An 18,713-nucleotide genomic window follows, 5' to 3' on the forward strand; every position below is an offset into this window, starting at 1 on the left:
GAGCAGGGAACCCAATGCGGGGCTCGATCCCAGGACCCTGGGATCATGACCTGAGCTGAAGGCAGGCGCTTAACGACTGAGCCACCCAGGCGCCCCAAAAGATTGAGATTTTAAAGATGTATTCCGGCCAATCTACAAAAGCAATAAATGGACATACCAATCACAATTGGTCTGTAATTTTTTTAAAGCTATAAACTGATTTCTATTCTATAATCAAAATAATCTAGAAACTCTATTCCTCAACTAGAGTTAACTTTGGTTTATTTTTCTTTTATCACCATACCTATTATCAACCATGTGGGTGGGTTGGCACACACAATAAGAGAATTCGCCTGCTTATCATTATACTTTTACAATGCCATATCTTATTTTAAAATCAGGAGATAATTTGTGGTTAAAAAAAAAAAAGATTTCACATAGATTACAATTCTCAGCTGATGTATTATATAATGACGAATTACAAAGCTTCCTTAGGACCTGGGACAGAAGAGTCCGCAGCATCATGGAGAAGGAAGATACTTTAATGAACCTAATGCTATTTGCTCTCCATGGTTTTGCATGAGGGAAAAGTTAAGCACTGACAGGCAGTCCGCCAATGACTGAATACAGAGTAAGACTTAAAGCCCCACTTTGACTTCCTCCTGCCTTTCCAATTCTCTTCATATCCATGAAAACAAACCACAAATCCATCTATACTACCTCCCCGACCCTCACCTCACCAATCCTCTCTAAAAGTAAACAAAACACCAAGCACTTAACAGTTTACTGTCTTCAACTCCATGCCTTTGCAAACTCACTCCCTTCTTCTGGCTTCAAGCCCTCTCCCAGTCTCTTCAAAGGCCAAACACAAATTCTACTTCTGTAAGACACTTCCCTCCATTTTAGAGCAAGCCTCTTCCCCAACCCCATTAGTGTCCTGTATCGTTTAGTTACTATTAATTTACTTAACTATTATTTATAACATGGAACTTTCTGTTTTAGTATTTTATTCACCCAAACCCCCCTACTAACAAACCTGGTACAATGCCTTATTTATACATCAAAGGTACTTAACTGACATCTGATTAACCTGCTGGCTAGAGGACAGTAAACCAGACTTTAATCTCAGATATATATGTGGATAGGAGGGCATAATTAAATGACTGCTAAGAGCAATTCTTTTTTTTTTTTTTTTTTTTTGAGAGAGAGAGAGAACGGGGAGGAGCAGAGGGAGAGGGAGAGAGAGAATTTCCAGCAGACCCCACACTGAGCACAGAGCCCCACATGGGGCTTGATCCCATGACCCTGAGAACATGACCTGAGCCGAAAGTAAGTCAGGTGCTTAACCAACCGAGCCAACCAGGTGCCCCTGGCCAACAGCAATTCTTACTCTAAGAACTTTGAATTCCAAGATTGAAACTTCTGATAAAATTATTAAAACTATTTAGATTCCAGAATGCTCTTGATAGAACAAAGATTTAAAAATGCAAGCTTTGAGTGCCTGGCTGTCTCAGTCAGTAGAGCATGTGACTCGATCTCAGGATTGCGAGTTCAAGCCCCACGTTGGGTGTAGAGATTACTTAAAAATAAAATCATAGGGGAAAAAAAAAAAAAGCAAGCTCTTCCCTCAAACTTTTCATGTCTACACATTTCTAGCAAGTACACCTTAAAAACTGTCAAAGTTGATTGTATATTTTCCCCATCAGTACATTGTTACAATTTGCAGTTCTATTCCAGTTCCAGGGCTTGGCAACAAATTTCATTAAAAGCAAAAGACAATTAACCTTATTTTTCAAAATAGTTAAGTTGTACTTCATACCCCATTATTTAAAAATGAATGGCTCAGTTGGTTAAGCGACTGCCTTCAGCTCAGGTCATGATCCTGGAGTCCTGGAATCGAGTCCCACATCGGGCTCCCTGCTCAGCAGGAGTCTGCTTCTCCCTCTCCTGCTCCCCCTTCTTGTGCTCTCTCTCTCTCTCTCTCACTCTCTCTCTCAAATAAATAAAATCTTAAAAATAAATAAATAGATAGATAAATAAATAAATAAATAAAAATGAGTGTACCTGGGACGCCTGGGTAGCTCAGTCGGTCGAGCAACCAGCTCTTGATTTTGGCTCTGGTCTTGATCTCTGGGTAGTGGGATCAGCCCCATGTCCCACTCCACCCTCAGCACTCAGAGTCTGCTTGCGCCTCTACCTCCACCCCCCCCCACATGCTGTTTTCTCTCTTTCTCTCTCAAATAAATGAATAAATAAAATCTTTTAAAAAAAATAAAAATAGGGGCTCCTGGTGGCTCGGTCAGTTAAGCGTTTGCCTTTGGCTCAGGTCATGATCTCAGGGTCCTGGGACCCAGCCCTGTATCAGGCTCCCTGCTCAGCAGAAGGCCTGCTCCTCCCTCTCCCTCTGCTCCTCCCTGCAGCTTGTGCTCTCTCTCTCTTGCTCTATCTCAAATAAATAAATAAAATCTTTTTAAAAAATAAATAAAAATGAATGTTCCTGTTATGTCCAGGCAAAACTGTATTCAAATGATTTTTACCAATTGTTCTCAAACACAAATTTGCCTAAGCTACATTACAACTCAGAAAAGAATAATCATTAACAATATTTTGTTTGCCCTCTTAGAATCTGAAACCTTTTCAGGATTATTTTTAGCATGATTTTTTTTTTATGTTAAAAAGTTGTCAAAGTCTCAGCTAGTATTTTCCATTTCTTTTGACTAAACTTCATGTAATGAACTAAGATATTCAAACTTACTCTTTTGACCTTAAAAGCTATTTTTAAAGTACTAATTAATATTCAATAAATTTATTGCTGCCAGCAATTGTTATGTCTCATTGTACAAAACATTTTTCAAGTAAGTGGAATTTTTCATCTCTCAAAACGCGATGTAACTTATTTAAAAGTTCCTATCATCTACGATGGGAAAAAGTTCAAAGTAACTGGCACTCACATATGCTACTACGAGTGCATTATTTCCAGAGAGCAATTTGGCAATTCCTACCCAAAAAACCCTCAGAAATATGTATTCCTTTGGCCTAAAACAATTTCTAGGAATGTACCCAAAGAAGAACTGTTAAACACTTGAACTTTTGCTTATCTGCATTTTCTAAAGGAAACATGTTTTACTTTTACCTTAATGAAAAAAAAAATGTGCTCTCAACCTACTGAGTTGTTCAAAGCTCTGTGTGGACTGGCCAGTTTTAGGATTAGATGCTTATATTGAACAAAGAGGAATGATTATAGAATAACAATATTCAAAACTTTTTTTCATATATTTTTGCCAAAGGATTCTCAAAATCTGTTAAAAAAGGCATGTTCTCCCAATATTCAGATAGATATATGGATTAAAAATACTGAAACTGAATACAACTAACATATGTCGACTGAGCTGTTATTTGTAAAACACTTAAAACAGTGCCTGGCATATGATAAAACCTGATGCTAGTGATTAGTAGTAATAGTATATTGATAAGTTATGCAAGTGAACAAAACAGCAAAATAAAAGGTAGTCAAGAATAAGCACTACCTGTAAATTAGAAGAAAGGTAGAGAACTTCCTCACCTGATAAAAAACCCCACAGCTATCATAATTCATGGAAAGACTTAAAGCTTACTCCCTAAGATCAGCAACAGGTCAAGTTTGTTTACTCTTGCCAATTCTATTCAATATTGTACTGGAATTCTAGCAAGTGCAAATAGGCAACAAAATGAAAAGGCATGCAGACTGGAAATGATGAAGTAAAACTAACTCTTCTTTGCAGGTGGCATGATCTTGTACATAATAAATACTACAAAAACCACATACGCAAAAAACTATTAGAGCTAACAAATGAATTCAGCAAGGCTGCAGAATACAATATCAATATACAAAACTAGCTGCATTTCTATACAGTAGCAACACTCAGAAAACAAAACTAAGAAAAAGAATCCCCATTTACTTTCAGGAAAAAAAAAAAACGAAAACAACTCCTCTTACAATAGCATCAAAAGACCAATATACTTAGGAATAAATTTAACAAAAAAAAAGTGCAAAACTTATATTCTGAAAACTATAAAATACTGTTTTAAGAAATTAAATAAATGGAAAGATATTTAGAAGTCAAATTCACAAAAACAGGGCGCCTGGGTGGCTCAGTCATTAAGCATCTGCCTTCGGCTCAGGATCCCAGAGTCCTGGGATCGAGCCCCACATCAGGCGTTTGCTCTGCAGGGAGCCCGCTTCTCCCTCTCCTCCCCGCTTGTACTCTCTGTCTCTCCTTCTCTCTCTCTCTCAAATAAAGAAATAAAATCTTAAAAAAAAAAATTCACAAAAACAGAAAATACAGAACGATGGTTACTAGGCACTGAGGGAATGAGAAGTTATTTAATGGATATAGTTTCAGTTTTATAAGATGAAAAAGTTCTAGAGATCTGTTGCCTAACAATGTGAATACACTTCATGCTACTGAACTGTACACTTAAAAATGGGTAAGATGGGAAATACTGTTAGGTACATTCTTACCACAATTAGAAATTTAAAATAGAATAAATAATTTTTAAATAGGCAAAAGACTTAACAGACATTTCTCCAAATCAGATATATAAATGGCCAACAGCACATGAAAAGATGCATTACACATCATTCATCATCAGGGAAATGCAAATCAAAACCACAGTGAGAGACCACCTCACACCTGTTAGGATGGCTACTATCAAACAAGCAGAAAATAACAAGGGTGGTGAGGATGTAAAGAGATAGAACCCTTATGAGAAGCCTATTGGGGAGAATGTAAAATGTAGCTGCTGTGGAAAACACTATGGCTGTTCCTCAGAAAATTAAAAATAGAATTACCATATGGTCTCACAATTCCACTTCTGGATATATACCCATAAAAAATGAAAGCAGGGGGGGTGCCTGGGTGGTTCGGTCATTAGGCGTCTGCCTTCGGCTCAGGTCATGATCCCAGGCTGCATCGGGCTCCCTGCTCGACCGGAAGCCTGCTTCTCTCTCCCTCTCCCACTCCCCCTGCTTGTGTTCCCTCTCTAGCTATCTCTCTCTGTCAAATAAATAAGTAAAATCTTAAAAAAAAATGAAAGCAGGGGCTCAAATAGATATTTGTACACATGTTCCCAACAGCCAGAAAGTTAGAAGCAACCCAGCTGCCCATTAATGGACGAATAAAGAAAATGTAGTATATACATACAAGAGAATATTCTTCAGCCTTCAAATGGGAATTTTTATTTTCTTTATTGTGATACAACACTTCACATGAGGGTAATGAGAGTTACCCTCTTAAATTTTTAAGTATAACAGTACTGTTAACTATGTAAGCACAGGGCACCTGGGTGGCTTAGTCGGTTAAGCGTCTGCCTTCAGCTCAAGTCAGGATCCCAGGGCCCTGGGATAGAGTCCCGCATCCAGCTCCCTGCTCAGTGTGGAGTCTGCTTCTCCCTCTATGCCTCTCCCTTGCTCATGTACAGGCGCACTCTCTCTCTCTAATAAATAAATCTTTAAAAAAAAACACAACTATGTAAGCACAATGCTATACGTCAATCTCTACAGCTTCTTAATTTTTCATAACTGAATTTCCTACCCTTTAAACAAGAACTCCCCATTTCCTCTAGACTCTAACCATCATTCCTACTGTTTCCATGAGTTTGACTACTTTAGGTACTTCATGTAAGTGGAATCATACAGTATTTGTTCTTCTTTAACTGGCTTATTGCACTCAGTACAATGTCCTCTAGGTTCATCCATGTTGTTCTAGATGGCAGGATTCCCTTCTTTTTTAAGGCTGAATAATACTCTGTTGTATATATATGCCACATTTTCTTTATCCATTCATCCATCAATGGATACCTATCTTGGCAATTGTAAATAACGCCGCACTGAACACACAAGTGCAGATACCTCAGAGATCCCGATTCCAATTCTTTTGGGTATGTACCCAGAGGTAGGATAACTGGATCATACAGTAATTTTATGTTTAAATTTTAGAGGAACCACCATACACTTTTCCTTAGCAGATGCATCATTTTATAGTCCCATCAACAGAGTGTAAGGGTTCCAAATTCTCCACATCCTGGCTAGCACTTATCTTTTGTTTTAACAGGTCTAAGTGGTATCACTGTGGATTTGCACTGCCCTGATGATTAGTGATGCTGAGTGCCTTTCATATACCCACACTGGCCATTTGTAGCTCTTCTCTGAAGAAATGTCTATTCAAGTCCTTTGCCCATTTTTAAAATCTGGTTGTTATTCTGCTATTGAACTATAGGAGTTCCTCGTATATTGTTGAGTATCAATTCTTAATCAAATATATATCTGGCGGGGCGCCTGGGTGGCTCAGTCGTTAAGCGTCTGCCTTCAGCTCAGGTCATGATCCCAGGGTCCGGGGATCGAGCCCCGCATCAGGCTCCCTGCTAAGCAGGAAGCCTGCTTCTCCCTCTCCCACTCCCCCTGCTTGTGTTCCCTCTCTCGCTGTGTCTCTGTCAAATAAATAAATCTTAAAAAAAATATATATATATATATATATATATTTGTTTTGTTTGCTGTGCAGAAACTTTTCAATTTAATGTAGTCCCACTTGTGTAAATTTGCTTTTGTTGCATATACTTTTGATGTCATATTCAAGAAATCATTGCCAAACCCAATGTCCTGAAGCTTCTCTTCTATGTTTTCTTCTAGTAGTTTTACAGTTTCAAGTCTTACATTGAAATCTGCAACCCTTTCTGAATAGATTTTTGTGTGTAATATAAAATAAGGGTCAAGAAATTCTGACATATAGGCGCTCCTGTGTGGCTCAGTCGTTAAGTGTCTGCCTTCGGCTCGGGTCATGATCCCAGTCCTGGGATCCAGCCCCGCATCAGGCTTCCTGCTCCGCAGGAAGCCTGCTTCTCCCTCTCCCACTCCCCCTGCTTGTGTTCCCTCTCTCGCTGTCTCTCTCTCTCTGTCAAATAAGTAAAATCTAAAAAAAAAAAAAGAAATTCTGACACATATATTTAACATGGGTGAACCTTGAGGACATTATGCTAAATAAACTAAGGCAGTCACAAAAAACCAAATACTTTTTCCAAGGGATTCCATTTATATGAGAAACTTAGAACAGTCAAAAATCACAGAGACAGAAAGTAGAATGATGGTTGCCAGGGGTTGGGAATGAAAAGTTTTAGAGATGGATGGTGGTGATAGCTGCACAACAATGTCAGTGTATGAAATACTACTGAACTGTGGATTTAAAAATGATTAAGCTAGTAGGTTTTATGTTGTATTGTACCATGATGAAAAATAAAATCATTTTTAAATATCTGTATGACCTTGGATTAGGCAATGATTTTCTTAGAATGTCTAAAGTACAAGCAACCAAAGAAAAAAATAAATCGGATTCATCAACATTTTTAAAGATTTTATTTATTTATTTATTTATTTAGAGAGGGAATGTGCAAAAGGGGGGAGGGGCAGAGGGAGAAGGAGAGAGAAAATCTCAAGCAGACTCCACACCAAGTGCCGAGCCTGATGCAGGGTCCCATCTCACCACCCTGAGATCATGACCTGAGCTGAAATCAAGAGTTGGACGCCTAACTGACTGATCCACCCAGGCACCCCAGATTCATTAACATTTTTAAACTTTGTACTGGAAGGGATACCATCAAGAAAGTAAAAAGACAACCCCCAAAATGGGAGTAATTATTTGCAAATCATTTATCTGATAAAGGTCTGGTATCCAGAATAAAAAACTCTAACAACTCTATAAAAGGCCAAATTAAAAAATGGGCAAGGGGTATGAACAGGCAGGTCTCAAAAAAGTGCAAATGGCCAATAAGCACATGAAAAAGCATCCAATATCATTAGCCATCAGGTAAATGCAGTTCAAAACCACAAAAGATACCACTTCACACCCACTAGGATGTTATCATCAAAAGACAGATAATAACAAGTACTGGTGAGGAAGTAGAGAAACAACCCTAACACATTGCTGGTAGGAATATAAAATGGTATAGCTGCTTTGGAAAAGTTCAGCAAGTTTTCATAAAGTTAAACATTAGAGGTACGGTACCTAGGTGGCACAGTAAGTTAAGCATCCAACTCTTGGTTTTGGCTCAGGTCATGATCTCAGGGTCTTGAGATGGAGCCCCACATCAGGCTCTTGCTTAGCGCTGACTCTGCTCGAGATTCTCTCTCCCTCTCCCTCTGCCCCTCCCCACCACCATGCACATGCACGTGCTCTCTCAAACAAATAAATAAATTTTTAAAAAGTTAAACATTGGCGCCTGGGTGGCTCAGTTGGTTAAGCGACTGCCTTCGGCTCAGGTCATGATCCTGGAGTCCCTGGATCGAGTCCCGCATCGGGCTCCCTGCTCGGCAGGGAGTCTGCTTCGTCCTCTGACCCTATCCCCTCTCATGTGTTCTCTCTCTCTCATTCTCTCTCTCTCAAATAAATAAATAAAATCTTTAAAAAAAAAAAAAAGTTAAACATTAACATACCATATAACTCAACAGCCCCACTTCTAAGTATATACCCAAGAGAAGTAAAAACATTGGTTTACACAAACCTTACACATGAATATTCATAGCAATATTATTCCTAAGAGCCAAAAACTGTAAGTAACCTAAACAATCAAATATTCATCAGCTAATAAACAGATGAACAAAGGTTTATTCCAATACAATGGAATACTGTTCAGCCTTCCAAAAGAATGAAGTATTAATACATGCTAAAACATGGAAAGCTTTATGCTAAGTGAGAAGCCAGACATAAAACATCACATATGCTATAATTCCTTTTATATGAAATGCCCAGAACAGGCAAATCCAAAGTGACAGGAAGTAGATTAGTAGTTGCCAGGGCTGAGAGAAGGGGAGAACGGAGAGTAACTATTACGTGCATGGAGTTCCTTTCTGGGGTGATAAAAATGTTCTAGAAGGGGGCGCCTGGGTGGCTCAGTTGGTTAAGCGACTGCTTTTGGCTCCGGTCATGATCCTGGAGTCCCTGGATCGAGTCCCGCATCAGGCCCCCTGCTCGGTGGGGAGCCTGTTTCTCCCTCTGACCCTCCCCCCTCTCATGTGCTCTCTCTCTCTCTCTCATTCTCTCTGTCTCAAATAAATAAATAAAATCTTTAAAAAAAAAAATGTTCTAGAAGCAGGGCGCCTGGGTGGCTCAGTCGTTAAGCGTCTGCCTTCGGCTCAGGTCATGATCCCAGGGTCCTGGGATCGAGCCCCGTATCGGGCTCCCCGCTCAGCGGGAAGCCTGCTTCTCCCTCTCCCACTCCCCCTGCTTGTGTTCCCTCTCTGGCTATCTCTCTCTCTGTCGAGTAAATAAATAAAATCTTAAAAAAAAAAGTTCTAGAAGCAAGCAGTGATCCTGGCTGTGCAGCCTTGTAAATATACTTGCAACCACTGAATTGTATCCTTTAAACTATTAGTGAATTTTATGGTATATGAATTATATCAATAAAAAATTAGGAGGAATAGAAGGAAAAAAGAAAGAGGAAAAAGACCTATAAGGGGGAGGAGGGAGTAGGAAAATAAAAGAGAAGAAAATGAGGAGGAGAAAAAGAAAAAGAACCTAGACCAAGCTCTACTCAAATCATGTTTCCACATTCAGCATGAAGACAGAACTGGTGGGCACATGGCTGGCTCAGTCAGTTGAGGTCCCGACTCTTGGTTTCTGCTCAGGTCACGATCTTGGGGTCATGGGATGGAGCCCCACACCAGGCTCCACGCTCAGCAGTAAGTCTGCTTGAGATTCTCTCTCCCTCCTCCCCAGTACTGCCCCACTCATGTGCACATGCACACTCTCTAATAAATACACAAATCTTAAAAAAAAAAAAAAAATAGAACTGGTAAATGGCAGAGCTAATACTGGGTCTGGATAAGACTCTAAATGTTATTAGCTTTTTCTCTTAAGTTATACAGAGCCGTCATTTCTCTGTACTTCTCCTAAAAGTGAACCATTCCACAGCATATTACAAGAATGCAAATCAGAAAGTAAAAGCAGAAAAAAACAGCTGCGTATACTGTCATGAAAAGAGATAGTAAGGGAGAAATAGGTTTTTTTTAAATTTAGACGTAGTAACAGCTATGTAACAGGGAAGGATACGTTTACAGAGTATAAGGTAAATGCTGCAACCCAGTACAATATATCAAAAAATTTTTTTAAGTAACAACTTTGACCCTGCAATTGTACCTTAGGCATCTGAGGAATATGTAAAAATGTTCATTACCATTTGTTTATAGCAGAAAAAAATATTCATCAGGGAAACAAGTAAACATGACACATATAAAATACTTTGTAGCCACTCATCTACTAATGGAAAGAGGTCTATCATGGGGTACTTGGAATCCCAGTTACTAAACAACTTATAAAACTATTCTATTTATGTGAGACATTAATAATTTATGGGAATGAAATGTCTGGACAACATATACTCATTTTTTAATATTTTTTATTGTTATGTTAATCACCATACGTTACATCATTAGTTTTTGATAACACATACTCATTTTTCCATGACAGAATTTTGAGTCACTTCTGCTTTCTTATTTATCCTTTTCTGTATTTTTGAACTGAACACTTTAACTGCAGGTACATGATGGCACAATAACAACTTTTTTTAGATGATGTATTACTTTTAAAATCAGGTAATGTTAACATTTTTTCATTTAGACAGAAAGTTGTTATCTTCAGAACTGGTATTTCAAACAAATGCCACAAAATACAAGAAAGCTAATTAATCGTAATTTCACCTAACAGGCCCTGGATACTATTTGTATCTGCCTTTTGTGAAAATGTGAATACTATAAAGTCACAGTAATGGTCAGTATTAATTCAATAACCCAAAAGTTGGGTGACACTTTATCAAACTGGTTCACCTCTGAAAATGCAAGGGGGCACTATATAAAGAATTAGGCTGGACACAGGTAACCTGTGAGACTAAACTGAGCAAATTAGGGCATAAAAGTCATCACTTCCATAGCTTACTAGATTCTGAACTGCAGAGTAAGAATTCAAGAGGGGAGATGAACCATGAGAGACTATGGACTCTGAGAAACAAACTGACGGTTCTAGAGGGGAGGGCGGTGGGGGGATGGGTTAGCCTGGTGATGGGTATTAAGGAGGGCACGGTCTGCATGGAGCACTGGATGTTATACGATGTTATACGCAAACAGTGAATCATGGAGCACTACATCAAAAACTAATGATGTAATGTATGGTGATTAACATAATAATAAAAAAAAGAATTCAAGAATTTACGCCAAGTTGAGGGTAATAAATAAATCTTTAGAGCAATGTCAAAACGATGTATTACAAGACAGTTAGGTGTGAATTCTTGGTAACAGTGGGTCTCAAGTGGCGACACCAGTCAGTATTATCCAGCAAACTTTCAAACCTAACATTCCTGGGACCCTTCCTTTGAGATTCTGATTGAGTAGATCTATAATGGGGTCTAATAAGCTGTTTTTGTTGAATGATTTCTTTTCATTCTACAAGTTAATTTTATGTGTCAACTTGACTGGGCTAAGGAATGCCCAGACAGCTGATTATTTCTAGGTGTGAGGGTGTTTCCAGAAGAGATAAGCATTTGAATCAGGCTGAGTAAGAAAGACCCCCCTCCCCAGTGCTGGAGGGCCTGAGTAGAACAAAAGGCAGAGGAAGGGCAAATTTGTGCACCGGATTAAACTGGGGCATCTGTCTTCTCCTTCCCTGGTTCTCAGGCCTCAGAGTAAGACTACGCCATTGGCCCCTGGTTGTCAGGCCTCTGAAGACTTTGGATTTGGACTGGTACTACACACTGGATTCCCTGGGACTCCCGCCTGTAGACGGAAGATTGTGGGACTTCTCAGCCTCCACTTGATAGAATACCTTATAATAAATCTTTCTATGTATCTATATATATCCTATTGGTTCCACTCTTCTGGAGGACTCCAATGCACACACCAATTGAGAACTGCCCCTCTAAGAACTGCCCCTCAGACCTGAACCTACATATCACCTGGAAATCTTATTAAAATAAAACCTTATTCAGTAAAGGTGAGGTGAGGCATTTCTAACAAGTTCCCAGTGGTGCAGATGACCCGAGTCCTGGTTGGTGGGCCACACTGATTGGCCTGGCTTACTCGCAAAGGCCACATTTTACCCATCCGCTTCTTCCCCAAAGTGAACAAATGTTAAATCAAGTGGAGAAACACATTCTATTTTCTGATCAGCATTACAACCAAGGAGGTAATACTTCTTGATTTAAGCTAAACAATTCAATTTTTAATATCTGCATTAGAACATGGAATGTTTAAAACTTAAATTAACTAAGACAATAAGAAGTACTGAAAATATGCAGAAATTAGAGTAATTTAAAAGCTTTTTACAAATTGTAACATAAAGAGAAAAATCGTATCTGGCGACAGGAAGTTTCAATAAAAAGGGATTTTTCTGTCTCCAAGACTGACAACATGGATTATCACCCCATCCCAGGATCATAGAAGGAGAAGGTTTCTACTCAATGCTGACTCACCTTTGTGTACAAATTTCACATTTTAGGGCGCCTGGGTGGCTCGTGGCTCAGTTGGTTAAGCAACTGCCTTCGGCTCAGGTCATGATCCTGGAGTCCCAGGATCAAGTCCCACATCGGGCTCCCTGCTTGGCGAGGAGCCTGCTTCTCCCTCTAACCCTCCCCCTTCTCATGTACTCTCTCTCATTCTCGCTCTCTCAAATAAATAAATAAAATCTTCAAAAAAAAATTTTCACATTTTATATCACATTAAAACAATACACAAAATAAATACTTCATAAATAGCTAATGAAGAACCTAACAATCGATAAACTTCATCATGCAAAAATAAGCAACATTTATATTGCTATATATAGCTGCTGTATTTACAATTAGATTTAAATAGGAAAAGCAAAAGAACGTTTCTCTATGAAAGAAGTCTCACGATGCCAAAGACAACCTGTCTCAGAAAGTTCCGTCCCTATTTGTTAACCAAACAAGGCTCAAATTTCAAATACTTCTTGAAATCAAACCTATACAAATGTCATTGCAAAAATAAATAGGCTGATGCAACAGATGACATCAGCTGGAGTTGTGTTTACAGGTCTATCAATCTTTTTTTTTTTTTTTAAAGATTTTATTTATTTATTTGACAGAGAGAGACACAGCGAGAGAGGGAACACCAGCAGGGTGAGGGGGAGAGGGAGAAGCAGGCTCCCCGCAGAGCAGGGAGCCCAATGTGGGACTTGATCCCAGGACCCTGGGATCATGACCTGAGCCAAAGGCAGTCGCTTAACCGACTGAGCCACCCAGGCGCCCCAGGTCTATCAATCTTAAGCATTAAGCCTTGACCTTAACATCAAGCACTGTGTCGTACTCTTTGTATTTGTGTGTTAAGCAAATTTGGATAGAACTAATAAAACTCCCTAATCTCTCCCTCCCCCAAGATTTATAGCCCTGTACTGAACTAAGTTAGGTACCCTGCTAATTAGTCTCACTATGCTTATTACATCCACCAGGAGTAATTAGTAGCACTTATTTGTAATAATCTAATTATGTTATTTGGGGGAGGGATTCTCATTCACTTAACATGGAACTCCATGAGGGCAAACACACACGTACTGATAACTGTGGTAGCCCCAGTGCCTAGCAGGGCACCAATAATTATTCATAGGTTAGGTGGCTGAAGGAATAAATAAATGGATAGTGTCTAAAACACAGTACAGGGCGCCTGGGTGGCTCAGTCGTTAAGCGTCTGCCTTCAGCTCAGGTCATGATCCCAGGGTCCTGGGATCGAGCCCCACATCGGGCTCCCTGCTCGGCGGGAAGCCTGCTTCTCCCTCTCCCACTCCCCCTGCTTGTGTTCCTGCTCTCGCTGTCTCTCTCTCTGTCAAATAAATAAAATCTTTTAAAAATAAATAAATAAATAAAAAATAAAACACAGTACATAATGTTCACTGAATTCATTAACAAGAAAGGGCTTATTTTCTCATTTCTTTGTTACCAGATACAGGAAACTCTACGTAACATAAATCCTGAAGTAGACACTGCAAATTCCACTTGCATCAATAAAGCTCACCTCTGACATGTGCAGCAATTTACACACCAGTGTCACCAGCATAATGAGGCTGTGACCGGCACTTAAATCACAATGTTCCTTTCTATTCTCCTTATCAATTTATTTTTTACCTCTGTACCTTCACACTACCAGCATACGCACTTATAATAAAGAGAGCTAAAGAGATGGCAGTCCCTTCTCTAAAACACTGCATTTGTTATTGCATTAACTCACCTCAAAAATATTACAAGTCTCAGGGCGCCTGGGTCTGTCAGTCATTAAGCGTCTGCCTTCGGCTCAGGTCATGATCCTAGGGTCCTGGGATCGAGCCCCCCATCGGGCTCCCTGCTTCTCCCTCTCCCACTCCCCCTGCTTGTGTTCCCTCTCTCACTGTGTCTCTCTCTGTCAAATAAATAAATAACATCTTTAAAAAAAAAAAATTACAAGTCTCTCACAGCTGCTGTAGCTCTTACTGATCTCTGAATCAAGTTTGCTGCTTTTTCTTTAGAGCACTGACTAATGAACCTATCGCATGGGCAAAGACCCTATCAATATCGTCGTCCTTAGCCACGTGGACTCTGGCAAGTCCACCCCCGCCAGGTATCTAGCTCATCTACAAGCTGGGGAGCACTGATGAAAGAACCACTGAGACGTTGAAGGAGGAGGCAGGAGTGATGAGCAAGGGCTCCTTCAAATATGCCCAGGTGCGGGACAAGCTGAAGGTGGAGGGACAGTGTGGCATCACCACTCCCATCTCCCTATGGAAGTCAGACTAGCCACCATGCCATCACCATCATCAATGCCCCAGGCCCCGGGGACTTCATCAAGAATGTGACCCCTGGACATCCGAGGCCAACTGTGCTGTGCTCATCATGGCGGCAGCATGCTCAAGTTCAAAGCTGGCATCTCCAAGAAAGGCACACCTGCGAACACACACTGGGGCCTACACGCTGCGCCTGAAGCAGCTTGCAGCTCATGGCGGCCGTCAACGAGAGCGATGTTGCCGAGCCTACCTCAGCGCCATGCACTTCCAGATCACTAAGAAGTGAGCAACTGCCTGAAGAAGATCGGCTACAACCTGGCCGCCGTGGCCTTTGTGCCCATCTCAGGCTGGCACAGCAACAATGTGCCCTGGCTGGAAGGTCAAGAGGACAAATGAAACGTCACCAGGGTGACTCTGCTGGAAGTCTCTGGACTCTACCTTCCCACCCAGTCGACAAGCCCCTGAGGCTGCCTCTGCACCTGGGATGGTGGTCACCTTCATCCCCACCAATGTCACCTGAGCTCGAGTCTGTGGAGATGCCCCACGACACCTGTCGGAGGCCCCGCCTGGTTGACAATGTGGGCTCCGACATGAAGCATGTGTCCGAGAAGTGGCCGGAGACAGCAGGAACGACTGCGGAGGCTGGCCGGGCTCTGGCACAGGTGATGGTCCTCAACCACCCCAGGCAGACCCACGCTGGCTACGGCCCAGTGCTGGACTGCCACACGGCTCACATCCCCTGAACGGAGGGAAAACACTGACCAGCACTCGGCCACGAGGCTGGAGGACAACCCAAAGCCCTGAGGCCCCTGTGCAGACGGCCCCCAGCAAGGCCATGAGTGTGTGGAGACCTTCTCTGAGTACCACGTCTAGGCCATTTTGCTGTGCAGGACATGACACAAACGGCGGTCCCTGGAGTTATCAAGGCAGCAGATAAGAAGTCATCCCCTGCCAGCAAGGTCCCTGAGTCCACAGTAGTGAAGCATGTCCTCCACAGTGTCCTCTGCAATCTTCACTAAAAAATTACTCCACATCCTACATATTTACTGAGTAAGGTTAATAAAACTTAAATAGCTGAAAAAAAAAAAATTAAAAGCCTCACCATTACTAGGTGTCTCTAGGGACTCCTTTGAAGGGCTTCTCTGGTCTTGCTTTTCCTCCGAATTTTCCCTGGACTTTGACAGCCGTTTTCTTAGCGATGTCTTCTCTTCACCCACCATCGTGTTATCTAGGAAGGAAGATATAAAAAGCTCTTGTGGGAGAGGAAAACTTTTCCTTTCTTCCCTTCATACTGGGCTGGTCTGATACTCATACTGATGTAAGACGGATTACCTGGAGAAAAACACATTTAATTTCATATGTAGGGGAGCCCATAAAAATACGGGACCAAAGCAGGCAACGCTGTATCTTTTCAGACAAAGAAACAATAAACATCTGAAGAATTGCTAAGACAAAGGGATTTGGAGTTGGGGTAGTAAATCACTGAAGAAGTAACAAGGTTTGTTAAACCCAGCCTTCTCAGTCCTAAATTCCTTCTGTCTGGTGATAGGGATGTCTTCTATCCTCCTGGTACAGGGAGGGTATGTTTCACATGGCAGACTTACTTCCTGTTTTCAGGAAGACAAAGGAGGCTGAGAGGGTCCTCCCTGCACTGGATGTTCTTAAGTAACCTTGATTCAAAATAATCAATATGCCAAAGTACATTTTTGGGTGGCATATTTTGCGCCCCTTCATGTGAAGTATCTGACTTAGGCAAATGTCACAATATCACCATATTTAGGGGAGGTGAAAAACGACATATCCTGTTCCTTTTGTTTTACTTTAATCATGTTTAAGCATTTTCTGAGTACAATATACTATAACAAATTCAAAGAAATTAGTCCTTATAAAACAATTGGTTTCAAAGGTCCTTATTTAAACAAAGCCCCCATCCTAAAAGAACAATTTAGTTGAACAAGGCGTAAGTATATGAAAAATTCAGAATTAAATAACAGGGGGCATCTGGGGGACACAGTTGTTTGAGCATCCAACTCTTGGTTTCGGCTCAGGTCATGATCTCAGAGTCTTGAGACTGAGCACCAAATAGGGCTCCATGCTCAACAGGAAGTCTGCTTGAGTCTCTCTCTCTTTCTCCCCTCTCCAATAAATAAATAAATCTTTAAAAAGAAATAATTAGATAATAGAAGGTAAGTACAAAGATGCTACAAAGTAGGGTAGAATTAACAGTCAAGTCAATGGTAAAAACAATACCTGAAGTTCAGAGATAAAAGAGCTCATGAAGAGATGCAAGGTTTCATAGAAAAGAAGGTATTTGAACTGAGTCCTGAAGGATGAGAGCAGAGCACTCCACGGATGAGACAGGGTTAAAACAAGGTCCTTCCAAGCCCTTTGGGGGACCATGACTAATCAGACTACTTTAGTAGAGGACAAGAAACAAGCTTTTGTTGAGTAGCTCAAAGTTAGAGGACTCCACTGGGTGCTTTACATTTTCTCATCTAATCTTCATAACTCTGCAAAAAAAGATGTTATTAATCGCAGTTCATATATTAAAAAAAGGCTCAAACTGTACTGTCAATGCCCTCTGCCCACACACCAGGAACATACCTATAGTTGAACAAGTTGAATTTATTAAGAACACGCACCAAGGGAAACTATGGGGAATCTCAGAATATCAAAAATGACTTACTTAGGTTTTGGGAATTGGCTAGGTGATTTTTTGGAAGAGTTCAAAGAAGAAGGGGTTCACTCTAGTTGGGTACTGTCAGAAAGTGGGAACAATTCTATGCCTGGGTATATCAACAAATCTCTTTAGGGAGGCTAAAGCTGTAACCAGTAGAACAGCAATAATCATTCACATTATAGCCTGGAGAAAAGGATGTTGGCTATTTTGTGACTTGGACAATGTTCATGTTTTGTCTAGGTCAAGACATGATTATGGCATGTTCTTATTTTTGTCTTGATCCATTTTGGTCACAGAGTAGCCTTGTCTGATGCTGATATTCAATGAAATTGTTTATGTTCAACCCAGGAACACCAGGAAGACCCAGACGTTAAGTGCCAGGCTAGCTCACAACATCAAGGCCAGCTGACGGAACCAGCACAGCTCCGGGATGCCAAGGGCTGTTCTTCTCCTGGCAGTAACTCGCCCAAGACCACACAGGGCCAGATTTGGACCTGGCTCAGATCCAAACCACAAACACCATTAACTCTCTGAATTTTTTTTAAGTTGGTAACAGAGAAATGGGAAAGGGGAAAAGACTAGAAAGGAGAGCCAGAGTTAAACTATAAAGGTCTAAGAAAGGAGGATTTTTTTTCAGCTAGGCAGTGGTGAGCCATTCTAAGCACTGAAAAATAGGATCACAGTCAAATTTTAGGCAGATCAATATCAACACAGTACAAGGTTGACTCCAAAGCAGTGTATGACTATGTTTTCATTAGTCTGAGGCAAAAAGAAAAATAATGAAGTCCTCATACATAATTTTTAAAGCTACATATTCTTAAATTCTAATATTATGGTCTTTCTAAACTTTTAAAATGTCCTTTCCAGTATGAAATGTAGTACATGGTGAGTTTGTTTTCTTAAGTATCCCTCCTTAGCAATGTAAACATCTGACTAATCTAGATCATTTCCCTTCTAATTTTTTCAGAAATCAAACAAATGAAACAGAATTATGGATCAGGTTGAAATTTTAGGAGACCAGTAAGATCCAATTCAGAGGAACCTAGGAAAGAGGTCAGGGCAACTGATGAAGTTAAAAGTGCTTTGTTAACAGTGGCAGAAGAAGCCAGAAGAGCATCTAACCTCTCCAAGAGAAAAGAGAAGTGACAACAGACAACTAAACTCTGGGGGATGCACTCAAAGTAAGACATCAAGAAGTAGAGAAGAAATCAGGGAAGAAAACAATAGAGATACAAAGATGCACAAAAGAACCAAGATGTTCCGGGAGG

General features: G+C 40.6%; 1 protein-coding gene across 3 annotated transcripts in view; it reads right to left on the minus strand.

Annotated features, from left to right (window-relative positions):
* SOAT1 (sterol O-acyltransferase 1) overlaps nt 1–18,713 on the minus strand; it is a 77,483-nt gene that overhangs the window by 47,999 nt on the left and 10,771 nt on the right. For 2 of the 3 annotated variants that reach the window (XR_008506289.2, XM_045877359.3), the window contains exon 2: nt 15,868–15,993. Coding sequence is in view for 2 of the 3 variants with exons in the window: in XM_045877359.3 (XP_045733315.1) it covers nt 15,868–15,985 (118 nt within the window). In the remaining variant the exon portion in view is untranslated. Of the gene's footprint in view, nt 1–15,867; nt 15,994–17,015; nt 17,263–18,713 lie in introns of those variants that run through there. The other variant, XM_064594250.1, reaches the window with a different exon arrangement.

Source organism: Mirounga angustirostris, unplaced genomic scaffold (genome assembly GCF_029215605.1).
Source record: "Mirounga angustirostris isolate CCGP_5_RB_7025 unplaced genomic scaffold, mMirAng1.0.hap1 SCAF_6, whole genome shotgun sequence".
In the NCBI taxonomy this organism is placed as follows: domain Eukaryota; kingdom Metazoa; phylum Chordata; class Mammalia; order Carnivora; family Phocidae; genus Mirounga; species Mirounga angustirostris.